Source organism: Hetaerina americana, unplaced genomic scaffold (genome assembly GCF_022747635.1).
Source record: "Hetaerina americana unplaced genomic scaffold, ioHetAmer1.1.p SCAF_7, whole genome shotgun sequence".
Classification (NCBI taxonomy): domain Eukaryota; kingdom Metazoa; phylum Arthropoda; class Insecta; order Odonata; family Calopterygidae; genus Hetaerina; species Hetaerina americana.
Window position 1 is genome coordinate 63612236 of NW_027287316.1, and position 25367 is coordinate 63637602.

The 25367-nt window shown below is 37.4% G+C and overlaps 2 protein-coding genes across 2 annotated transcripts in view; both read left to right on the plus strand.

Annotated features, from left to right (window-relative positions):
• LOC139696298 (coiled-coil domain-containing protein AGAP005037) overlaps positions 1 to 9216 on the plus strand; it is a 206109-nt gene extending 196893 nt beyond the window's left edge. Inside the window, exon 23 of the mRNA XM_071595003.1 lies at positions 5862 to 9216. Within this exon, the coding sequence (XP_071451104.1) occupies positions 5862 to 7259 (1398 nt within the window). The 3' untranslated portion in view covers positions 7260 to 9216. The remainder of the gene's footprint in view (positions 1 to 5861) is intronic.
• Positions 9217 to 16722: 7506 nt separating this feature from the next.
• Positions 16723 to 24600, plus strand: LOC139696790 (putative uncharacterized protein ENSP00000383309). The gene is made up of 2 exons (XM_071595632.1): positions 16723 to 16878; positions 23694 to 24600. The coding sequence occupies exon 2, from the start codon at positions 23839 to 23841 to the stop codon at positions 24463 to 24465; it is 627 nt and encodes a 208-aa protein (XP_071451733.1). The 5' UTR covers positions 16723 to 16878; positions 23694 to 23838; the 3' UTR covers positions 24466 to 24600.
• Positions 24601 to 25367: the final 767 nt, after the last annotated feature.

Sequence of the window (25367 nt, forward strand, 5' to 3'; positions counted from 1 at the left end):
AATAAGTACTTGAGTAGTTATGTACTTATCCTTTTTTCATGTTCCTTATGTGATCAAATGTTTTAGAGGCCATAACTCCAAAATGATCATTAACATGCTCATACTGTTGATAAAACCCTGAAACTAATATGGATATTTACAAGAAAATACAGTGCTTTAGAAATGCATTTTTATTTGTTTTGTATATAATATCACAATCATGCATTGGCTTCAAAAATCACGCAACATTTAAAAGGTCCTGATGCAGATTGTAATTTTATGATTGTAGCCCAAATGAATTTTTAAAATCTCAAATTTAGCGTTTCTGTTTTAGCTCATGCATTTGCATTCATCTGAAGAATAAGACTGATCTTAAATTATGCAATGACCTTTATCATCACAATCTGTTGTCATTAACTCCCCACAGTAAAATTGCAGAACTGCTCCCCAAATCAATAAAATCTCTGAAAAATCTTATAACAATATGCTCAAAACATTACCAATATACACAAGTATCAGCAATGCCATTTCTCCCATATCATTTTATTTGATAATCATTTTTTGCTTTTTCCAGAATCAATTTTGTTTCCTGAGAGGTTGACAATTTGAAAATTTTAATTTCCATGTTTAGGTTCTAATTTGTAGTAGATGGTTTCTGCTTGATAGAAAAATCATCAGGTGAATTTTTGGAAGATGAGTGGGTAATAAAAGACAAATATAAGTATGATGGGTGATAGTCATCACTAATCATAATCGGGAGATGTGTTTAATTTTTGTGAATATTTCAAAATTGTTTCAATGACAAGTGATTTTCTTTGATAATAAAAAAAAACCTGAAGGACATTGAATGTTGTCCTGGGAAATCCAAGTGGCATCAGCTAAATGTAGCCCAATCATTCACCAAAACCATGGAACATTGCCATTTACAGAGAGGGAGCCTGCTATCATACCTCAGGTTTATCTTAGAATATTTCTATTTTTGGCTTAAAAAATGTCCCCTTTCTTTTCTGCAGGATTTCCAATTCTTTTTAAATTCAAATTGTTGGGAAGAAATTGCATGAGATTTCACAACCAGAGCATTATTTAGAATATACATTCTCTGTATTAGCCCTGTTACCTTAGATGTGTCATGAAATACTTTTGTAGACAATTACTAGTATACATGCAAAGTAAAAAGGAAGCCAAGCAAAAATGAAGTATGAAAAAATGGGGTCACTTTTTAAAAGCTGTTAAATTTAATCTAATCTTTGATGCTGCATTCCAAAATATTACATTTGCGGAATTACTTTCATGATAAGCAAGCTTGGTTTCTGTATAATTCATTCAGTTGCACTTGTTCTGTCAGAAAATAATTAGCTGTTAAATTAATAGTTTTGAAAAAAAAATTACCACCTCTCACTCATTCAAGAATGGAAACAGAAATATTATTTGTTTTCCTTGTTCCTGTCACCGCATGCATTTTTATGGAACGTACTAGTGATCCCTCTTCAGATATCACTTGTTTTTTTTCTTCAAATAAAAATTATACGAGGCATATCTATGGAATGACATGTCATATGTATTATTCTAACTTTCAAATAGCAGCATATGAGAAAGGTATGATATGAAGGCATATGATCAAATATACCTCTGATAAAAATTTGCTTAAACACACTGAAAAAGTTTCGAGTGTAAATGATGAGGCCTTTAGGTGATTAGATATTGTTTGGTCATCACAGGTTGAAGTCATGATCACATTCTTTAACTCATATCCTATGTATTTTCACAGTGTTTTAAAAGTTATCATGTCCCAACACCAGCAACCTCCTAGAGTCCCTCTTGCCCAAAGATTTTTGAAGAGAAGACTTCCCTCTCTCCAATGCACACCATTTTATGTCCTACTCATAGTTGTGAGGATGATTGTTTAAAGGAATGGTTCCAAGGAAGGGAAATGTTACTATTCTGTGCCCCCTCTTTCCTTGGCTCGTCAAAAAAAGAAAACCTATCACAAACCTCTCATTTTTACCTTCCCATTTCCTAAAACCCCGGACCAATTGTCAATAGCCTAATAACCTTCACTTATAAAAAGTGCTTGGCCAGTGTTGTGTAGATGGATGTTTCTGTTTTAAATACATTTATAAATGAATATAAATGGATCCTTTCTTCTTTTATTATCTTTTACTTCCATTTTCCAGTCAACCCTACTCTTCCCACAACAACTGAAAACCCTCTCATCATCTAACCTCGTCACCCTTTGAGCCATGGGCATGTTCTTACAGGCCGAGCCATCACTGATAGCGTATTCTTTTCAAATTATCTCTGCCACTCTGTCTGAGGCAAATGTCCTTCATGTCCTTCATCCTCTGTATCTGTGCCTGTGTTTCCATTATTGTTTCCATTTTCGGTGTTCTGCCTGGCCCAACCTAAGTTGGGCTTCTTTCCAAATGTATTTTGCTTTTAAAATGGGGCACATTAGTTTGATATATCTTAAAAACATTTGTCCGTTTCTTCATATGTTGGCCATGGAAAAAAATTGAAGATGTTTATCATTGATGTTTCTTATTTAATGCCACCATTGAAAAAATGCTACATGTCATACTTGTAAAGCTCAGCATTTTTGTTGTTGATTGGTGGTTTAAGCATACAACTTTTCTCCAGATCGAAATGTGTTGATTGATATTTTTATTTCAGTTGTTATTTTCAAGGTTTTTTCATAGTGTTCGAATATCATTATTATTATTATTATCATCCTTAGCAGTTTGACGTTTTACAGTAATTGGAATATGTTTCCTTTTTAACTGTGATACCTTTATGTGCATGCCTTGATGTTGAAATTTGATGGCTTTATATAATTTTATCGTACCTCATTTTTCCTTTTTGTAATTGATTGGCATGGTAATTTTTTCTGCATGTTAATTTCTAGTGCATCAGCTTTCACTTTTCCTTGTCTAATATTACTAGGATTTGAGTGTAAATCACTCGCATGACTGTAGCTGAAAATACTACTCTACAAAAGATACTGCCAGTAAAAGCAAAACGAAAAGAAAATTTTATGAATAAAAGTTGATTCTTCAGTTCTGAATTAAATTAGTAAGACTTAATTGCCATAAATTTTATTTTTTTAAATCAATAATGGAAGAATTTTTTTTTTAAAATTCAAGTATTGATAAAGAACTGATCTCCAAAGAAAAAGAAACCATGCATTGATCAGAGAGACCTGTCTTAAACGTTTAAAAAAAAAAAAAAATGGGGCCACACATTAGGTTCCTAATATTTTATGGACAGTGCACAAAAAAAGGGGAAGGGGAAAAAAAATCTTTTAACATCACCCAAGGATGGCCTGTCCAAAAAAAAAAGCTTCTTTCTTCCTGTTAAAAAAGATGAAGCTAGCAGCTGCTCTTTTTGTTATCACTGTAGTTTCTGAAGGTGGGAAGGGGAGCCACAAAGCCATAGTTGTGTAAATCGGATGCAGCCACTCTGGAACGACAGTGTGGAAGGCGAGACTCACAGGTCGGTGACAAGACCACTGGGCAGCCGCTTGGCAAAATGTCCTTCCATCTTATCTCTTGCCTAGGGGCAACTCCCAAACCTGCACTCTGAGGAGAACTGAGAAGTTGAATGAATAGAAAATGACAAAATGAGACAGATAGTTCTAATTGAATTGGAGGGAGATGGGAAACATCAATCAGAATCTGAGGAGGATGTGATGAAGAATGGCTTTGGTTTACTTTATTTTGAGGAAATTTGTTACTGTTCTTCATTTTTGATGTGTTGTTTTTAATACATATAGCATGGTTATTACCATTTTTTTTCACCCTTAAACCTCCACACAAGACAATAATCACATAATTAAAAAGTATATCATGGTCATGAAAGTGACAAACATTTATTTTAAAAGGCATTCACTATTAATATAGTAGAAATTTAAATCAATTAAATAATCTGTCATTGATGTTATTGTTCAGTCTAAATTAAATGCAGTCAAATATTAATAATTATTTTCTCATTTAAATTTCACAATTTTTGAAATGTCAGATTTTTATTGAAGCTACAGTTCTTGAATTTGCTTTCAATTTTAGGAACTTATTTGCTCTAACTATTTATGGATTTTCAATTCAAAGATAAGAATCTAATTTCAAATTATATGCAAGGTAAAAATTGTTCATAGTTGTCTAAGACTTGATAAGGAATGCCTGTCATTTTTACTGAGTCAAGAGCTTTATGCTGTCAATTATTGTAATGATTGAAACAGCCAATTCATGCATGTGGGAGTGCAATGCAGATTATTTGTTGTGTGTCATATCCATTTTTGGCACTTTATTATTTAAACATTTTTATCTTCCTCAAATTGAAATTTCAGTACTTTCAGCTTTCTTTGTCACATCTTTTCTGAACTGATTTTTTTTTCCTAATTTCCTCCAATTTTGTGTCAATATTGAGGAGGACTCATTATTATCAGAGCAACCAAAGGAAGAGGATATTGTGCTCTTCCTTTCATTCCTGTTTGCAGGAAGACAAATAGCTTTCAATATTTTCCATGGCATTGGAACAGTGAATGCCAAAAAATATGTACAGTAAAGACATATAAACTCTGATCTGATGTTTTGTATATTTTTTTACGTGCTTTTCTTTGAAATTTTGTTATGATTTACTAATTTGATTGTCTCATTTGTTTTCTTATTCCTCCTCAATATTTTTCTGTTTCCTATTTTCTCTTTCTTTTTTTGTCTCACTAAAGAAAACTTTTCCCTCATTTTATTTTATAGTTAATATTTTTTGATTGCCATAATTCAAATAATTAAAAGAAAAGATTGTAAATGAAACTTGGTCATTTATTTTAAGCCCTTTAAATTTATGTAACTTTTCAAGAGACTTTTGTCAGGCTTTTCAAGATCACACGTGAGTAATAGAGCCTATAAATAATTGATGTGGTAAAATATGTGACGTTATCAAGTGCAAATTGCTGCTAACTCTGCACTGGTTTTGTTTTTTCCTATGCTTACTAGCTTTTAGTTTTTGCCTTTGCTAGAGTAGTTAAGTAATTTTGTTTTTGCAGCATTAGTTTCCAATTGATAGTCTAAATTTCATATATTTTTAATTAGTTAAAGTTACTGATCATGAAAAGGAATGCACTTGCTTCTCCTATAGTTTTAATTCCTCGAGTATTGTGATGGGTGACACCATTTTACTCTTAGTTAGATCTGCTTGCTATTTCACTTTTCATATTGATTGACACACCTCACAAATAGTGAGGATCTTGGGTCCAAAGTTAACTTGTAATATATATATCCTAATTTTATGTTTAGCAGTTGTGATGAGATGTTTTTCATGATAGTGTTAAAGTAACTTAATTTATCGTTGATGTGGCATACTGAATTCCATTTCCTTTGCAGTGTGGTGATTTGTCATTGTTTCACGAGGAAATTCATGTATATAATTTAATTAGCATGCTGTAATAAAGAGTTTGGAGAATACCAACCAAACATTCACTTTTCCTTACACATATTAGCATTTAAAAAGTGTCAATAAAAATATTGATAAATAATCCGTAAATTTATTGACCTGGCACATGCTATTGGGAAATGGATTTGCTTGAGTACTAAGAGTGGATCTGCTGAAAAAATGATGGCACACTTTAACTGAGTCCTGATGGAATGGTGTGAGTGTGTTAATAAGGAGTCTTAAATTAGCTTCTGTAAACAACTAAGCCTGTTCGGGAATGCTTGTTTACACCTCTTCTTGTCTTCCTTTTATTCCCCCATGCATGTTTATTCACTGAATTGATGTAAATAGGGACATTTCTGTCATAAAATAAGTAAATGTGGAAGGCTGTGCCAAATTTCTTTTTGGGAGATGCTTAAAGGATGATCCCCTGGGGATCGTCCCATTCTTTTCACATGCAGCCTGCCACCATTTCAACGGGCGGTGTCGTGGCGGCCAAGCCGGGAGGTGGAGGAGGAGGTGGTGGGGGGAATTCGGGGACCCAGGGGGGGCAGCGTCCGGAGAGCGCACTCGACGCTCTGCTAGATGAGCTACAAACTTTCTCTCGCCCTCCATCACGCACCGGGAGCAGGAAGGGAAGCATGGATGGAGGAGGTCAAGGGGTCGCACCTGGTTCAGTTCCCAGCAACTCCAACAACGTTACCCAGAACTCTGGCCAGGGCACCCTAAGAAGGCTTCACTCCTACCCCAGCTCCGATTCTGTGGGCTCCCCGGTAAAGACGGCACCACAAACCATGGCTCGCCTGCAGGTTGGCCACGACGGCGTTCCCGTTCCAGAGGGTGGAGGCGGAACAGGAGAAGTCCAAGGTGGTGGCACAGGTGGCAAACTCTCCCCAAAGCCCCCTGTGCCAGAAAGGAGCAGTGACCTCCTGGCACGCCGTGTACCTCCTCCACCACCACCGAGGACCTCCTCAAGGTCTCCCCTTGTTTCCCCCACTAGCCCACCCAATCACCCTGCCTTGCAGCACAGACCCCAGCCACCACTCCCCTCTCAGTCGTCCACTTCCTCCTCCACATCCTCTCACTCCTCTTCATCTGCTGCCTCGTCTTCCTCCTCATCATCCGGGCCTCCCGCAACATTGCCACGTTGCATGCCAAGGCGCAGCCTCACCCCCACAAGGAACGCCATGAGGGAACCTGTGGGGAACCCAGCAGCAGCCGCTGCAGCAGCTGTTGCCGAGGAGGAAGAGGCCCTAGCCATGGAAGAGGAGGAGAGGAAACGCAGGGTCGCCCGGAGGGAGCATCTGTCGAGCAACAGCTCGAGCAGCGAGAGCGTCAACTCTCAGGAGGGCCTTCAGCAGAGGAAGGGCAGTGGAGGGAGCGGTGGAAGCGGAGGTTCCTCAAAGGCTCGCCAAGAGGCCCTGGAGCAGAGGCACAGGGAGCTGCTGCGCAAGCAGAGGCAGCTCCAGGAGCAATATGCCAGGCTCCAGCAGCTCCAGCGTGGGGGTGCCGCTGGCCCAGGATGCCCAGGGTTCACAGGCCCTCAAGTGGGTGACCTCAAAAAGACCGGCAGTGAGAGTAATCTCCTTGCCAGAATGGGTCACCTGAGCCTCAGTGCTGCTCCAGCCACATCTGGGTCGCTGACACACCTGGCTCCCCCATCATCCAACCCAATACAGCCAGGTGAAGGAGGTAACAACCCGGGCCATCGAGAGGCAGGTGCCAACATGATCATGGTGGTAGATTCTGCAGCAACAGTTTCAACAACATCAGCAACAACAACCTCTACTGTTCCCTCTGCCACCACGGCTCAAGCCACTCCAACCTCTGGCAAGATCTATGAGACAGACATCCTGTGACGGATACTTGGGCCGTGGCAGGCCCACCTCTTCTGCAGATTGTGGCCAGCAGTTACTACTCTGTCATGGACAAGCAGTGGGAAAGGCTGTGTAGGTGAGGTGGCTGCCAGAGACTGTATATGCAGCTTATATATTGTAGTGGTTAATTCTTAGTAAAAGGAAAGATTTGAAAGAATTGAAATTAAATTAATTGCTCAATCTAGAATCCTCTTGCTCATTGATTTACTGGAGAGGGAGGTTTTTTTTGAGGTTGTCAAAGGGTGAGCAATGTTTTGATCAATAATGGAAAAATATGTTTATGCTCTAATGTTGGTAATAGGAAGTGTCCCAAGGAAGAAGTTAAAAATAAAAAAAGGGAATTTTTAGGTTATGCAGATTTTTCTCTCATGAAATGTGTGGATTTTTCACTTTTAATGATTTGTGATTGATGAAAATGATAATGAGCTGCAAACAAATCAGCCTCATTAAGGTTATGTGTAAATGAGATTTTGCCGAAATTCATGTGTTGTAAATATGTGTAAATGGCTTCCCCCCCCCCACACCCACATGAAATCCCCTCATCGTAGCAACAGGATAACCAATATGCAGCACCGCATAAATATCAGATGACATTGATTAAAGGAAAAGATTCAGACACCAAAAATATTTGGGTGGTGCCCAGAAACGTGCTTGTACTGAATTCATGTTTAAAAAATGATTGCTGTGCCAGGCACCATTTATTAAGGCATATCACATTCGAGGGGAAATAAATTAGTGCTCTTGCTTTTTTATTTAATGGTTGTTATTGTGTAAACGTTTTGTACAACACCAACCTTGTCTCTCACACACAAACACTATACAATGATTCACAAAATCCATTATAGAGAGACAGATAAGAATGTGTTTTTTATAGGGATTTAGTCGATTAAGAGGAAAATGTGTGTCAGCCACAATCAACCGTTTTCCTCTTATGATCCTCCATCATCCTCCAACACCCCCTATGTCCCCAACTAATGGCCTCCTCTACCCTGGGATTCCCTAATGCCACTTCCCACTTTTCCCATTTTTTCTGAATGTTGGTGTTTCAACCTTGTTTACTGTAGGAATAGTGAAAATGTTTAAACGAAAGGCAAAACTTTTAGACAAAAAACTTAATAAGAGAATTCACTACTGTATGCAGTATATTAACATGATTGGTTGATACATGCAACATTAAGGAAAGGAGAGAAGTGAAACACAAAATGGAACTATACCCCTCATACACATCTTCCCTGGAAAGAAAAAAATCCATGTCAATTGATAATGTGTAGATAAAGAGATATAAAGGGACAGCTGTTATGCCTCCAGGTATAATATGGTGCCTAAAATTCAGCTTTGTTTTTATGTTATTTCTTAATCGTGGATGGTGGGCGATGGTGTTCATGATATTTTCTGTAAATGTTTGCCTACGACGGTGCTGCTGGACTGATTTATATGAATATAACAAATTCACTGGCTCCCATTAAAGTTGAGAAGGCGATGGTGTTTTTACTGCTCTTTATCCTAAGATGCTGAAGAAAGCAAAAGAGTTATAGGCGTAAATAATATTTATAGTGTGGAAATTAAAAACAAATGGAAAATCAGTATGATAATTATTAATGGTTTTCAATAAATGGTGTTATTAATTCAGTGTTATCTACCACAGGTTGATTTTCAGTACGCTGTAAAATTGTGCTTTCATATATAAATATATGAAATCTTTAAAACTTTTGTCATTTACTTTTGATCCTTCTTTGAGGCAAATAACAGCCACGAAATCAATTTATTTTCAATTTTGTATGTGTAACTAGGTGAGGATCAGACTTATATGCAAGACATTTTATGAGAGGCAATGAGTTCTATCCTCTTAAGAAACTAATGTCAAAAAGTGCATGTTGTTGTAGGAAATAACATTTTACCATGTGAAACCATTAATAAAGTGATATACATGATAATTTCATCAGTTTTTGTGGAGTACTGTTTTGATACCACATCAGTGTCAGTGTGTACCTATTTACAAAATATGTATGGGAATGTGTAAAGCAACATTTTTTTACTCTTTCATGAGTAACAGAATATATCCATGAGCCCTTTGGAAACTTGAAATTGCTATACGAGCTCGTACATGATATATCTTTCAACACTGACCTTAATTTGTCAATAGTGTTCATTTTACATGCGGGATGTTTACATATGAATGCCGCATAGATAGAGCCTCAAGTAAATTCTTGGAAAGTTTTCATATCAAGTTGGTGATGAGTTATGAATGTACCAGAGTACAAGCAGACAAACCTGGAGGAGCTAAAAGAGTTGATTTGTGGGATCCTCCCATTAAATATTAAAACTTCTCTTCTCACCCCTGCTAATTTGAAGGAATGACATCTTCGCCCATAATAAGGTGTGTATTCTTGGTAGGTTAAACTGCATGCATTAGATAATGAAATAATTGAAGCATCAAAAATGCACGTGGTCAATGGCTTTCTTTCATCCATCCTCCTCCTAGCAATCAAGTGAAATGACAACTCTTACTGAGAGTCATTACAAATTATTATTATGAGTTATTTCTGGTTGTTTTACATGCACAGAGTTAAACTTAATTTCATAATTTTTGCAAACGAAGTAAACTCTCAATTAGCCATGCTTGGATTATCCAAGCCATTCTCTTCTCAGAACCTCAAAATTTTAATAAAAATACATTCATATAGAAATAATAAATAAATGCTTTGAAACTTTGACATACATTTAAAAGAATACTAGTTTGAAATATCTGGGCTTTCTTAAAAATTTTTAATTTCACAAAATCGAAAGTGTCAACTCATACTTTCCATTGCTTGAAAAAATCAAATTAATCACATGAAATGAAAAGGAGTTTCCATGTATATTTGTTCATATGATGACCATATTTTCCATATATTTTGGTTATCCATGTTTTTCAATTATTAATGCTTTATTGTACATCTATTAGTATGGATAATTGAAAGTTTTACTATATATGTGTGTTTAGATTAGGTATATAGTATATTGTATGTGAAACATTTCTTAATGACCAATTCTGCTGTACCTATGTCACAAATTAGTTGAATTGATTGAAAAAGCAATCCAAACTTTTAATTGATAAAACAGAAAAGCATTCCTAAATTCTAAAAGGCTAGGTAAAGTTATTCACAGCAAACAATAGCCCAGCACCCCTATCCTATTCCTGCCCCTTCCTCATTTGCCTAACATTCTCCCCTCTATTGCAGTCTTCAACATCCCACAGCCAATCCAATTTGCTTTGCATCCATTTTTCCTGTCTCCTTATAATTTTTCCCAACAATCCCCTCTCCTCCTTCACCATATTTAACGCTTCCTCATTTGTTGTCCTTTCTTTCTCCTTCTCCACACCCACATTTAAAAAGCCTCCAATCTATGCCTATTATCCTGCATTAACAGCCATGATTCCTTCTTGTGCATAACTATGCTCCGTATCAAAGTTTTAATGAGCCTTTTCTTAGTATCCTTACTTAATGTCCCTGTAATCAATTCTCTCCTTCTTGTGAAAGCTTTTTTGCCTCATGCAATTCTTACCCTTATGTCCCTACTACTAAGACCATTTTGGTCCAAAACCCTGCTGAGATACATAACAGTTTCACATGCTCTAGTTTATACCCTCCTATTTTAATGTTTAACTTAGCCTTCCTCTTACTGGAAAACCGCATAGTCTTTATTTTATTTACATTTATTCTCATATCTCTTGCACTGAATTTCCAGTTCACTAAGAAATGCTTTCAACCCCTTGGAGATGACTGACAAACATAAGCTTGGTCATCAGCAAACCTATCTGATTTTATGAATTCCCCACCGAATTTCATTCCAGTTCCAGTTCTTCCAATGCCTCTTCAATCAGTTTCTCCACATATACGTTGAGCAGCACAGATGATACTGGACAACCCTGCCTTACACCTCTATCTAACACTGCCCACCTGGACTACCCATTTCCCACTCGCATCTGAGCAGTCTGAGATGTGTACAGGTTGCAGATTAGTCTCCTATTCCTCCAATTTACTCCTATTTTCTGCAATACATTCATTAGTTTTTCCCAATTCACTCTATCAAACACATTTTTGAAATCTATGAAACGCGAAAATACATCCTGATTGTATTCTATATTCCTCTCTCTTAGTGAGCTCATATTCACAGTGGCATCATTTGTGCCTCTCCCTTTCCGGAACCCAAACTGATCATCTCCTAAATAATCCTTTGCCCTGCTCTTCATCCTTTTGTTGATGATCCTGAGAGCCACTTTAGCAGCGTACAAAGTCAAACTTATTGCTCTGTAGTCCTCACATGATGTAGCCTTTGCCATTTTTGGAATAGGAACTAACACTGATCTCACAAAGTCGTATGGCCAAATTCCTCTCTCATAAATGCTATGAATTTGTCCATAAAAATTCTTCCTCCCATGTATTTGTAAACCTTTAGGTAGGTCTGCAGGAATGTTGTCTACCCCCACGACCTTCTTGATTTCATTTGACTTAATTCCCTTTTGATCTCGTCATCCAGTAAGCATGGACCTAAACTATCCTCATCTACATCATATTCTCTTTCTATGGCTAACCTTGCTGGCCTAAGTTCTTTGCCATACAGTTCCTCTATATATTCCTTCAATTTCTTGGGGTATTTTCTGGTTCATTTAGTATTTTTTCCAACTTACCTCATGCTGTTAACGCAGATTTTTCCCTGCTTACTGCCTGACAGTGTTTTAACCTTCTTGTATAGCGCACCACTTTCATCCTTCCTCTGCAAACTTTCCATATCCTTGCACTGTATTGCACCACACTTCTTTTGCTCTATTGTTACCCATCTCAGTTTATTATTTAGCACTTTGTACTTCCTTCTGCCTAACTCTGTTTACATCCTTCCATTTTCTTCTCTCTATCTTTCTAATCATCTCATCCATGGTTTCCTTGTCATTTTCACATTAATGGTTCCTATAGTTTCCCTTGCAGCTTTTGATATCCCTTTTTTGATGAATTCTAATATTTCCTCAATAGTACTCCGCTCCTTTCCCTCACTCATGACATTCTCTACAGCCTGATGTTACTCCTTTGTCAATTCAGTTAATGCTTCTATATTCCATGTCCTAAAGCGCCCCTGCCTTATCTTTTCGAATTGGATGCTACATTTCATAATAACTAAGTTGTGGCCTGAGTCTGCATTTGCTCCCGGGAAGCTGTGTTAATTGATCACACTTCCTAAATCTGTGCCTAACCATAATATAATCTAACAGCTACCTTTCTGGGTTACATGGCATTTTCCATGTATACCAATGCCTTTTGTGGTGTCTAAAGCAAATGTTGGTGATGACTAACCCCTGACCCCAGCATAATTCATTTCCTTTCTCCCCATGGTCATTCCCCTTACCTAAACCATGGTTCCGCCACCACATCACCATCTCTACCTTCACCTACAGTCGCATTTTATTCCCCTTTCACTATTAAATGTTTCCCTACTGGAGACGCGATGTCATCCTCTAACTGATCGTATATCCTATTGACTTCTTCCTCCCTATGATTGCATGGTGGCATGTATACTTAACAATTACCAAGTTTTTCAGTTCTGCTTTTATCTATACTCGTAATATTTTATCTGTTGCTTGCTGTATGTAAATATGCTTTCCCTTACCGAAATAGAATGAAAGCAAGGTTTGTGCCAAAACTATCCAAAAGACTGACCCGCCACTTCCTATAAGGTTTTGGAAAATTATTACTCCTGAGCTTTTCCTCATCTTTGTATCATCATCACCAAGCCGTGAAATCTGTTTCAAGAGAGTACCAGGATGAATGAAGTAAAATACACCTTTCTTTTTAGGATCTCCTCCAGCTGCCCTTGGCCTTCCAAATTTAAATATGAAATTTTACAATTTGGCATTATCGATAAAGATTCATTTAACATCTACATATGCAAAATAACCAAATGACTTATCAGCTGCACATTGCCTCTACTCTAGACAAGACATTTACCTGAAGCGATCTAGAAAATCTTTCAGAGGAGGGCATGCTTGTTTATAATTGATTTCAAACCCATAACCATCTATCCAGTAATATTCTAAATCTTCATTGTACTCCATTACATGGAAATAATAAATATTAATGTAATACACAAACATAGCCATTATAGTTAGAACAAAAGCATCCCTCTACTTATCATCATAATCTCTGTCCCATATGAATCACAAAAACATACTGAAACTAGATCTAGAAATACAAGTCTTAAAGCTAATAAATTATATAAAAATTGTACCCCTTAATTTACAATCATTTCAAATTAATATGAGTAGACTTTATAAAGTTTGGTGCATTACGCAGAAGGTTAATCTAGATCAACCATATACTAAGAGAAAATCATGAAAAATACAGTGATCTAACCTGCAATTTTCAGAAAAATGTTGCCTTAATCTGTACCTTCATGGTGGGAGAAGCAGGACTTTGGCGAAAGGTTATAGTCTTATTACCATGGACCCTCATTCACAACCCAAGGAAGCTGCTGATGCTCAAGAAGGGGAATACAAGAGGCCAAAAACAATTACAAATAATAATAAAATATGAGAGGCCAATACTGAGTATCCAATGTTTTGGTTAATACCAATAATCCAATGTTTGGAGTGTCTTCTCCCCCTCACAAATTTGCAATAAATGAATTCATATAATGTCGAATGTATGTTCAAAATGGCAACATATTTTTTGAACAAAAAAGCATGAGTAATCTGCATTATGTTATAATTTCATTGCTCCTTTGAAAATGATTTTGTATATGAGTAAGGGTTTTTAAGCTGAAGTCTATCAGCTCATTTTAGGTTTATTATAGACACTACAGTACTCCTAATCACGTAGTAAAATGACTCCTTTAATTCCATCCAAAATTCCAATTCTTTTGTTCCTTCTTCTTCTCTTTCCCTCCATTACTGTCCATCATGGAGCGAAGGTTGAAATTTAGATTAAATCCCTTGCATAAATTTGAGGGATAACTCTCAATGATGTTGAAAATATTTTATTAGCCCCATCATACTATGGTAGGAGAGATAATATAAACAAAAATTGAGAGATTAAGTTAAGAATAGATACATAGTTTGAATAAAAAGTTTCGGAAAAACAGATTCATCACAGATGTTGCTACAATGCCTCAAAGTACATCCCTTGACAGTCGAATTTCTCACGATTCGAAAGCTCCCGGGTAGGTGGATTGGTTTTCACAAGCAGACACTCGACTCTACTCTTGATCGTCCGCCAAGACTTTCGGGACGAGTTTACCGCAGATCTTTCGCATCGCCAAATTTTCAGTGATAATTGCGTGCACTGTCACCTTATCAATGCCAATACGATCTGCGATCATGCGCATACTTAACCGACTGTCTGAATGCAGCATTTCACGGACACGTCAGGCAAAAATTCTTACCAATACTTTTTCTACAAATCTTGTAGATTTAATGTAAGAAGAAATTTATCCGACGAACGATAGGGATCAAAATAGCGTTATCCGATCACGCCAAGGGGTGAAGGCTTGCGGTTGCTTTCAAAGTACCATATAATGTTTATACAGGTAGGTAAGGAAGCCTCGTGAGTATACGAACTCCGTGGATACAATTGTCTGAAGAGGAGCATCACTGGCACGGCCAATGAAATTCCAGTTCCTGACTATCATCGCGAAGAAATCCCCCGTCAAGGACCGATTTATACAAGTATTCATGAGTAACCATATTATTGTACCCAGGAAAATGAAGTGCTTCTTTGTCTCGCAATTCCCAAATCCAATGATATATATATAATTGGATATAGGTTAATCCAAGACATGTCCAATTGGACTAAATTCCCTTTGTCTTTCTGTTGGGCAAATCGAGATATTTGGAAATTCCCTGGAAAAAGTTAATTCCGTAATAATTTATTCATATTAATTTCCATTAGTCAAGGAAATTTCTTTGATCAAACCAGAATATTTTAAGCAAAAATGTGAGCAAAATCTTAATTTAAATTTCGCTCATAGGAATACATGACCTGTGGATAAATCGGTCCTTTTCAACTTACCGTATCAACTTACCATTTTTTAGTTCACCCAAATTATTATAATGGCGCAATTGGATCGAGTTTTTACGAAGGTCATCTCCTGTTTGGTGCCGCTTGCCTGCAGAAAGTAATGCAGCTTTTCTGCCAGAGTTGTCCAGTTACCATAACAATAAATGTGCCTGGATTTCCATCATCATGTAACTTTTTATCAATTTACAAATTTGACTGATGTGATAATACAAAAATATGAAGAAATAAGTCTTAAATTGATGTATTGAATAAGATTATCCTCACTGCTTTTTCGGCTAAGCGTTCGGAGCGTTGTTTTTTGGCGAGTTAAAACGCTTACATGGACGAGGGATGCAATTGGTATATGCTTGCTGCGTAGTAATACACAGCAGTTTGAATATGACAATTGGTATGTATCAAAGAGACGGAGAAGCAGAGGTCTCCTCTTTACTCTCACCCGGCAGCGGAAGATATCATCGCATCCACATTTCATCGTATGGAGAGGATCCCACTTCGGAATGCAAACAACTACGCGGCGAGGAGGCTGATGGTTCTCAGATGCTGGTCATTCCTTCTCCCGGAAGGTAACTCAATATCTGCGGTCTAATTTTATTTAGTCTTCTGGTGAATTTTCCATTCTATTGAAGTAACGGTGATCGTAATTTTAGGCCGGGGTGGCTTATATTTAGGGAATCGCGAGCGCTTACGGGATCGTATTACGTATCCGAATTATTTCATGTTCAGAATCTCAATTGAGGCAAAAATAATTTAATTTGACCATGGATGATTTCATATTCGCCCTTGTCCGCCAAATTGTTCTTTCACGCCATTCAAATGTCCGCATATTTAATTTTACATGTCGGAGAAGGTTTGCAAGCTCTGGCAGGTATTTCTTGATTCGGGTCCTAAATATTTATGAGTTTCTTTCCTTATATTTTATGAAAATTTTAGGATTGATTTTTCGTTAAATGTTAAGTTCCTGATATGTTTTAATAATTATTACGAAAGTATTCATCGCTAACCCTGTTTCATTTGTCCAAATTTTTTTCGGCATATTTGTATGTGAAATTTTGGATTGTCTCATCTTATATTACACTCGTCTTTGTACGTTAAGCGGAAATAATTAATTTCGTAAATAATGCGTAAGATTATTGTTATTGTATATTGCGTATTTTGGAATAGAGTTTAGCTAAAATTATAATATAAAAATGTTTTTGTGCATTGACGGTCGAAATTCTTTATTTTCAGGTTAACAGTATCTTGAATGAAGCAAAACTCTTATCGCAAAAGGGTTAAGAAAATTGTTACGGCAAAGGTTTGCTGCGTGACCACCTGCGAGGGAGAACAAGTGGGAATTATCAGCAATTTCAAATTCCATATTTTACATTTCTCACCAAAATTTGAATTTCGAGGAACTGGAAAACAGAAGAGAGAAGCACACCGAATTCTTCAAATCATGAAGAGGGACGTATTGGATCAACTAAACATGAGAATCCTGTGCTCTTGTCATCAGCTGATGGGAAAGGTTAATTTCAGGAAGCCCGCGCTGCTAATGACACTTCACCTTCGAAAAGGTAGTTATAATTTCAGTATTTCCTGTTACCTTATTCTCTCTCCTCTCAACTGGGTACATTCGCGCTATATTATTAACTGCTATCTTGTGTGAACCTCTTTCGCTATCAATCAAGCCTATTGCGTGAACTTAGAGATTTTTTAAAAATGTTTTTTCTCTAGTTAGAGGAAAAATTAATCATTAAGTATAAGACGTTAGTGTAGGGAAACCAGCAAAATTCGCTGCTGCTAAGTTTCCAGGTTAGTTGTAAATACTTTCATCGGGTTTTCCCTCTGTGATTTTAATGCAAATCGTTTGTGTCATCTCAAATTTAGCTCCCCTTGTACGGGGTGAAGTGTAACGTCATAAAATTGTTCAGTAAATAATGAATAAAATTGTAAATGTATTCATCAATAAAATCAGGCGTTAATGTAAACCAGAACATATCACTTCGTATATGATCTTTTGTTGAAATGGTTTTACAAATTGATATAAATTATTTTTATAATTCAATCGTTAAATTTGATTTAAAGGAATAGCATTATTTATCCTACGTTGTTAAAATGAAACTAAAATTAAATATACTCAAAATCTGGAAAAAATGTAATATTAGCTAAATCTTTGAGGGAATTAAAATAACTTCTTAAAAATACCAAAGTTCACATTTTAAAGATAGTTTTTGCAGTACAAAGCATGTAAGATAGATGTACCTGGTTGATATGGCGAATTCTATGCCCTCACTCATCGCCTCTCTCATTTCTCTTTCCTTCACTCCTTCCCCTATACTCTCGTTCCAGTCAGTGTCTCCTCAGTTCCTCTATTCTCTCATACACTTATTCCTCATTTCCCCATCGCTGTAGTCTCTTGCTGACATATGGTACACCTGAATGACTAAAATGTTTTTGCTCTGCGTACTCTACTACCTTGATACCTATTACTGTCATAGTCCACCTTGGTAGCACAAGTCTTAATATTTTTACTTAAAATAAATCCAACTCTCTTCCTCTCCCTTTTCCCCACTGTAATAACATGTAGTCACTCCACATTGTTCTTCACCACAACCTTCCCATCTCACTTCGCTTATTCCAATAATTTCAATCTTTTTTTCCTCCACATCTTCTCAGATTTACTTTATTTATGCCTTAGAAGAGTTCTTATATTATAAGCCAAATATTTTATCAAAATTATAAATATAATTCTTGTGTGAGCCACAATTCTTCAAATTATATTCCAGTTTTTGTAGTTTAAAAGTATTAAGTATTAACCAAGCCCTTTTTTTTCAGCATTGTTTGCCTACCAATAATATTTCATATCTTTACCACTGCATATAATAAAAGCAACCCCTACACTCATTTCCATCCACCCAGCAACTGGGACTCATTTCTAATTTTTTTTCCATTCTTACATAGCCTCAACATTTAGTGGATTTGATAGCTTCAAGCCAAAAACTGTGTGCCAGACAATGAACACTGCAAAATCCTCCAGGTCGCAGACCTTTAATTATTCATGGACCCATCAAAATCCTGGATTTCTCATTCTACATCACGATACAGATTTTTTTCATATCCTTGATCCTTGTCATTTCTCTAACCCTCAATCCCTGTCTATGCCATCCTTAACAGGAGGAATTTTCATAGCTCATGGTACTCTCAACCACAACCCTCTGCTGCTTTCTGGTTGTGAATGGGTTTAGTGTTGTTAACTGTAATACAATAAAAAATTTCATAGATGTTGTATTCTTTGAAGGTTCACTAATTATTATTAGGTAATCTACTGGTTATGGTAGGTTTTGGATGGATGCAACTACCAAATAAATTGTTTCTCCTAAAAAAACATAACCCAACATCCTACTATACAACTAGCCCCTCTTCATCTATATGTACTTCCTTCCTCCCTCCATTTCGTCCAACATCCATATCCTATTCCTGCCCCTTCTTCGTTTGACTCACATTCTCCCCTCTATCAGTCTTCAACATCCTAGTGCCAATCAGTACACCCTTCATCCATTTTCCCTGCTTCCATATGATTTCTCCCAATAATCCCCTCTCCTCACTCACCATATCTGCGTAGCACTTCCTCATTTGTTTTCCTTTCGGTCTATTTCACCTTCTCCATCTTCACACCCATACTACCTTGATCAAAAATTTCCCGGAATTTATTCAGAAAATTAAAAATACAAGTTTATTCATCTAAATCTATATTGTCCCCTTCAAAGTAATCCCCATCGACTGCAACACACTTATGCCAGCGCTTGATCCAATCCTCGAAACATTTTTTATATTCGGTTTTCGGTATGTCCATCAGTGCTTCCTGCGATTTTTCCATTACTTCCTCTCGGCTGCTAAAACGCGTTCCCCGTAATGGTTTTTTAACTCGATTGAACAGAAAGAAGTCACAGGGAGCCAAATCAGGTGAATTCGGTGGCTGTTGGATGGTATTTGTTGCATTTTTCGTCAAAAAATTACGAATAATGATAGCACTGTGCGACGGTGCGTTATCATGGTGCAAAATCCACGAGTTTTCTGCCCACATTTCTGGTCTCTTTCGGCGAATTGCTTCACGCAAACGTCTCATAACGCCCAAATAATACTCTTTGTTTACTGTCTGGCCTTCTGGCAAAAATTCATGATGCACTACACCGTTGTAATCCATGAAAACCGTCAGCATTGCCTTCTTTTTTGACTGAAAACGACGTGGTTTTTTTGGTCTCGGCTCATTTGGTGAACGCCATTCACTTGCCTGATGTCTGGATTGCGTGTCGTACTCATAAACCCACGTCTCGTCTCCAGTAATGATCCTTTTGATGAATGTGGGATCGGATTCAGCCTCGCAAATCATGTCTTTTGCGACGTCAACACGGTCTCTTTTTTGCATGAAATTGAGGTCTTTTGCTGCTACACGACGGAAACCCAAATCATTAACCACAATGTCTTGGGCGGATCCATAGGCAATGTTCAAGTCCTCCGCTATTTCTCTGATGGTTAATTTGCGGTTATTGACCAACATTTCTTTTACTTTATCAATTTTTTCACCGACTTTCGATGTCGATGGTCTGCCACTGCGTTCATCATCTTCGATTGACTCACGACCACTTATGAACCGCTCGTGCCACTGGTAAACGACCGTTTTTTTAGAGAATCGTTGCCGAAACACTTTTCCAACATTTCCAACGTCCGTGCGCCACTAAATCCGTTTTTTACGCAAAATTTAATACAAGTTCGTTGTTGCAAATTTAAATCCATTTCTGCAATTGTAAAAAATCGCCAACACACACAGAGATAGATGTACTCTTGGCTACGTAACTTTTGCAAATGTCAAGTTATGACACTAAGATTTAAAGGGAATATCAACAACAGATGTACCAATTTAACAAAAAAAACAGAACTAAAATCGTAACGATGGGAGCGCCACACGGTGGTTATTCCGGGAACTTTTTGATCAAGGTAGTATTTCAAAAGCCTTCATCTATGTCTATCATCCTGCTTCAGTGATCATGTTTCTGCACCGTACATAACTACACTCCAGAGGATCATGACGGTGCGGTGGCTAATGTACTGGCTTCCCCAGTAGAGGGCTCGGGTTTGAATTCCGGCGGCAGCAGATATTTTTCAGTGGTATCCTGATCCCTACTTGAGGTACTTTGTGAAGGGCACTTTGATTGAGTATGCCGTCCATTGGATGGGATGCTGTGGACCTTTTGCTGCCTTTCATCGAGAGTAGGCTCATGCTGACACTGGGTTTCTTTTCACCCTTCATCCTTTCCTGTCCATCCCTGATGGCGCAAATGACCTCAGCTGTCAGTCGATGCCCCTAAAAACTTCTTCCCACTACGCTCAATATCAAAGTTTTTAAGTCTTTTCTTAACATCCTTACTCAAAGTCCCTGTCATCAAACCCCTCCCTGTGAAAGCCTCTTTGCCTTGTGGCATTCTTCTCCTTATGTCCCTACTACTATGACCATTTTGATCTAAAATACTTCAGAGATACATAGAATGTTCCACCTGCTCTAGTTTTTGCCCTCCTATTTCAAAGTTAAGCATAGCCTTTATACCTGAACAATGACCAAGTTTTTCCATTCTGCTTTTATCTATACAAGTAATATTCTATCTGTTGCTTGCTCTATGTTGGCTACACTTGTTTCTACCTTTTTATTCAATATTATGGGAACCCCTCGTTGGCTCTTGTCCCCTCTACTGTATATTACCGTATAACTATCACTCCAGTAATCCCTGAATTTCCATCTCACCAAACATAAATTTAAAATATCTATATTTCCTCCTTCCATGTCTTGCTTTATATTCTCTAATATTCCTGTCCTCAAAATTGTCCTAACATTCCAAATTCCTATTCTAACTTATTCAGTCTTCTTCTTCTCCATCTTCTGTCCTGCTGCTGTAGGTTTTCTTTTGCAGGGGTTTCATGAGATGATGACCCTGGAAGCCATGCCTATCCCACTGCCAGGCACGACATATGGCCGATTGGGCCAAGTTCCGTGCCAGGACTCATATTCTCTATGTTGTCCATCATATTTATCTTGGGAATAATAATTGAGATGATTTCCCATTGCCTTCCTCAACAGTTTTTTTTAACGTGACAGCATCACTCAGTGGCCACCTCCTGGGGTCAGAAGCCTTTGCTGCCACCTCACTGAGGAATAGATGCTGCGTGGACTACCTTTCGTCTGGCTCCTAACCTTTGACCAATTTGGTGTGGGTGACCCAACCAGGAGTAATTATTATTTCTCCTGCCAGCATAGCTGTAGGGGGTGCAAATCCTTCCACCACATGTAGGTTGTAGTCCATGGGAGGGGGCTCACTTATGTTATTGGTTTTCTTATTTTCGTAGGTATGAGTTATACATAAGAAATTCCTATTCAAGTGACATTTGAAGCTTCTAATTGGCCCATCATTAGCAATCAAAATAAAACTTAATTTTTTTTAAATCTAGCTTAGGACAAAGAAACATCGTTTCCCCTGCCCCATTAAATTTGTTTATATTGTAGCAGTATTACCAAATGAAATTGTCCTTATTATTCTTCAAATGTCTGGTGACTGCTGCTTTTCACTATCTAAAAATGTCAAGTTGATTCTTAGAAGACTTGTGAGGTTTTTCCTTTACCAGATTACATGTTAAACCGAAGAAAGATTAATTCATTGGATGATGGTGGATTGCTGATTTTCACTCGCTACATGCAGAGCCAGTGAACCTTTGGAAAAAAATTACCCTACTGCAGTGCTGCTGAGACCTTTGAAATTGGATTCTGAATGGAAACTTCATTTTTAAGGAGAAGAGTTTACAGCAAAAGGCCACACTTGATCTTGAATTGTGGAATTAAAAATATCTCTATTAAAGGCTGCCATGCCAACTGTACACTATTTCACCTGTTAGACTAAAAATTCATATTTAACCCTACTTCGCCAACTTGATCTCATTATCTCATAATTAATGCATCTATGATGTCACTACAACATGCTAAAGGCTACCATGTTTACTTAAAATGTCTGTAATCGTCTTAGATATGTTTGTCTAGCTCCAATTGTTAAAAAGATTTTCAATGGTGTAAGCATACTGCTGCTGCTATGCCCTTTTCAGTAGTTCCTAGTATTCAATACCACAAATAAGCTTTGAGTTAATCATTAGATTGTTATAAGTTATCTGCAAACATATTAAGATGATTAGGGAGAATTCAAAGAAGGTGCATTTAGAAAGGGTTTTTAAAAAGTAAATGGGTTATGTTTTCAAAAAAGGGTGTAAGAAGATAATTCAAAAGACGTACATAAAGATTTGGAGGGTGTTTATATGATCTCAAAAAAGGTAAATGAAAAGGATCTTCATGAAGTTATAATATAGATAGATAATCTCGAAGAAGTTTTAATGAAGATAAACTCTAAGGTGAATTTGGAAGGATTTCAAAGAAGGCATGTATGAAAGAACTTTAAAGAAGGCATATGTAAACAGGATCCCAGTACCTTCTATTTGTCCACACAGCCAACATAGTCTTATACTTGGTAATAGTTCTTATATGCTGCTTATATACTTAGTACTTAAATACTTATGCATAGTACTTATTATGTATAGTACTTATATACTTATGTATAGGACTTATATACTTAGTACATATATACTTATTTGTAGTACTTATGTACTTAGTAATAATTCAAACATCTCCCACTAAATAGAATTAAAAGCAATCCTTGCAAATATTCCCATCCACCTGACAACTTGGCCTCCTCCCCCAATTGCTTTTCTTCCCCTCCCCCCTCCCTCACCTTTTCCTCCTTCAAATCCTACACGAGCTTGAACAGATGAAGGATTTAGCAATTCCAAGAAATGATTTCCATGAATGAGTGCTACATGATTTATGAAATATGACTCATTTAATTTCTTCAAGTTTGCTCTTTTCACAGGATATCATTTTGTAATTGTCCTGTGTACAATTCCTGCATGCAATTGTGCTGAATATTTCTTCCTTACACAATCTGTCCCATCTCAATGCAAATTCCTTTTCACAAATTATTACTTCTACCAATTTTCTTTCCCAAATGTTTTTTCGCATTCTGAATATCCTTAGGGTTAGGGAGCAAGACTTTTCAATGTTTCTCTTATCACATAATTTCCTCTGTTTGCCACAGTCTGAATTCTATAATAATTGTGTTTCCTTTCGCATTTTTTTATTTTCTGCTTTATTCCTAGAGATCTACCTTGAATCCTTCATCAGATATTTGTTTGACCTCTGCCTTACATAATGCTGTATTTTTTCTGTATTCGGCCTCATATTTCTGAATGTTGTTGGGTCTCTATTTGTGTTCATTTTACTCTCTTCTGTTTTATTTCCTAGCATATTATGTAGGTATTTTCCATCGAGGCAAGGTCAAGACATCATCTATAGCGATGGTTTGCTCTCAGGCAGAGAGACTTCAACTGGCATCAATGATAGGTGTCTTCTCAAGGCATATACGAAGAGGACTTCTGTGAAGGCATATATGAAGAGGACCTCTGTGAAGGCATATATGAAGAGGACCCCTGTGAAGGCATATATGAAGAGGACCTCTGTGAAGGCATATATGAAGAGGACCACTGTGAAGGCATATATGAAGAGGACCTCTGTGAAGGCATATATGAAGAGGGCTTCTGTGAAGGCATATATGAAGAGGATCCCTGTGAAGGCATATATGAAGAGGACCACTGTGAAGGCATATATGAAGAGGACCCCTGTGAAGGCATATATGAAGAGGATCCCTGTGAAGGCATATATGAAGAGGACCACTGTGAAGGCATATATAAAGAGGACCACTATGAAGGCATTTATGAAGAGGACCCCTGTGAAGGCATATATGAAGAGGACCTCTGTGAAGGCATATATGAAGAGGGCTTTTGTGAAGGCATATATGAAGAGGATCCCTGTGAAGGCATATATGAAGAGGACCACTGTGAAGGCATATATGAAGAGGATCCCTGTGAAGGCTTATATGAAGAGGACCACTGTGAAGGCATTTATGAAGAGGACCCCTGTGAAGGCATATATGAAGAGGACCTCTGTGAAGGCACTTACAAAGAGTTATATTTTTATTGAGTTTCATTATTTAATGTTCCTTTCATGGTCAAGCTAAGGAAATGCATATGATTTGAGTAAAGATTCCACAGTTTCAAATCTCAATGTTTTATGCCATTTAAATTGAGATTATAAAAAGCATTTGTTGTAAAATTAAAGTCACAAGTATTACATATCTTTTTGGGGAAACATTTTGTGTTGTTCTTTTGAATTTTTTGAACTCTAACCTTGTCCTTTGCCCATAGTAAACCATGTTCTAAATACCAAAGCCATGTGTATTGTGGCGGCTCGACCCTTGAATTATCATCGAGCGCCATTATGAACGTGCCTTCACCGGCAAGTGTTTTGGGTTCCGGCGTTCGCCGCCAGGGCGCAACCACGCCGCCAGAGCCACTCTCGGCCTCTCTCTCGCTGACTGACCCTGGACTGTCACGCGCGCCGCCATCGTGGTCAACCAAAGGATGCTGCTTCCTAGTGAACGACTCGTTTCTGGCTTCGCCGCTGCACAGGCGAATATGTACTGTTCGATCGCCTCATCAAGGCTGTAATTTGCTGTATGCAATAAACATTGTTAATTGTTAGGAGGTTTCATCATTTCCACCGCGATTCCTCCTTCATGTATTATCCAAGCATGAGCGTTGTCTTGAAAATTCCTGTAAGATCTAAAAAGTTTCATTTGTATAATAATGACTGCGCTAATTTTATCGCACATGTGTTCCTTGCTGCCTGCAAAGTTTGTTTTCATGTCACAATTTAATTACCAATGCTCTCCAACTTTATATTTGCTTTCATAAAATGTTATGGAGGTTTTCTTTCCTGGGAGGAAAGGCTTCAGTTTCATTTAATGCAAAAGGAGTCTTGGATAAAATGCTGGTAATAATTTTTTACATTTAACGTACATGTTGGGCTAATACCTTAATGGTGCTTTGTTGAAAGCCTTATTCTTTTAAGGCACAAATC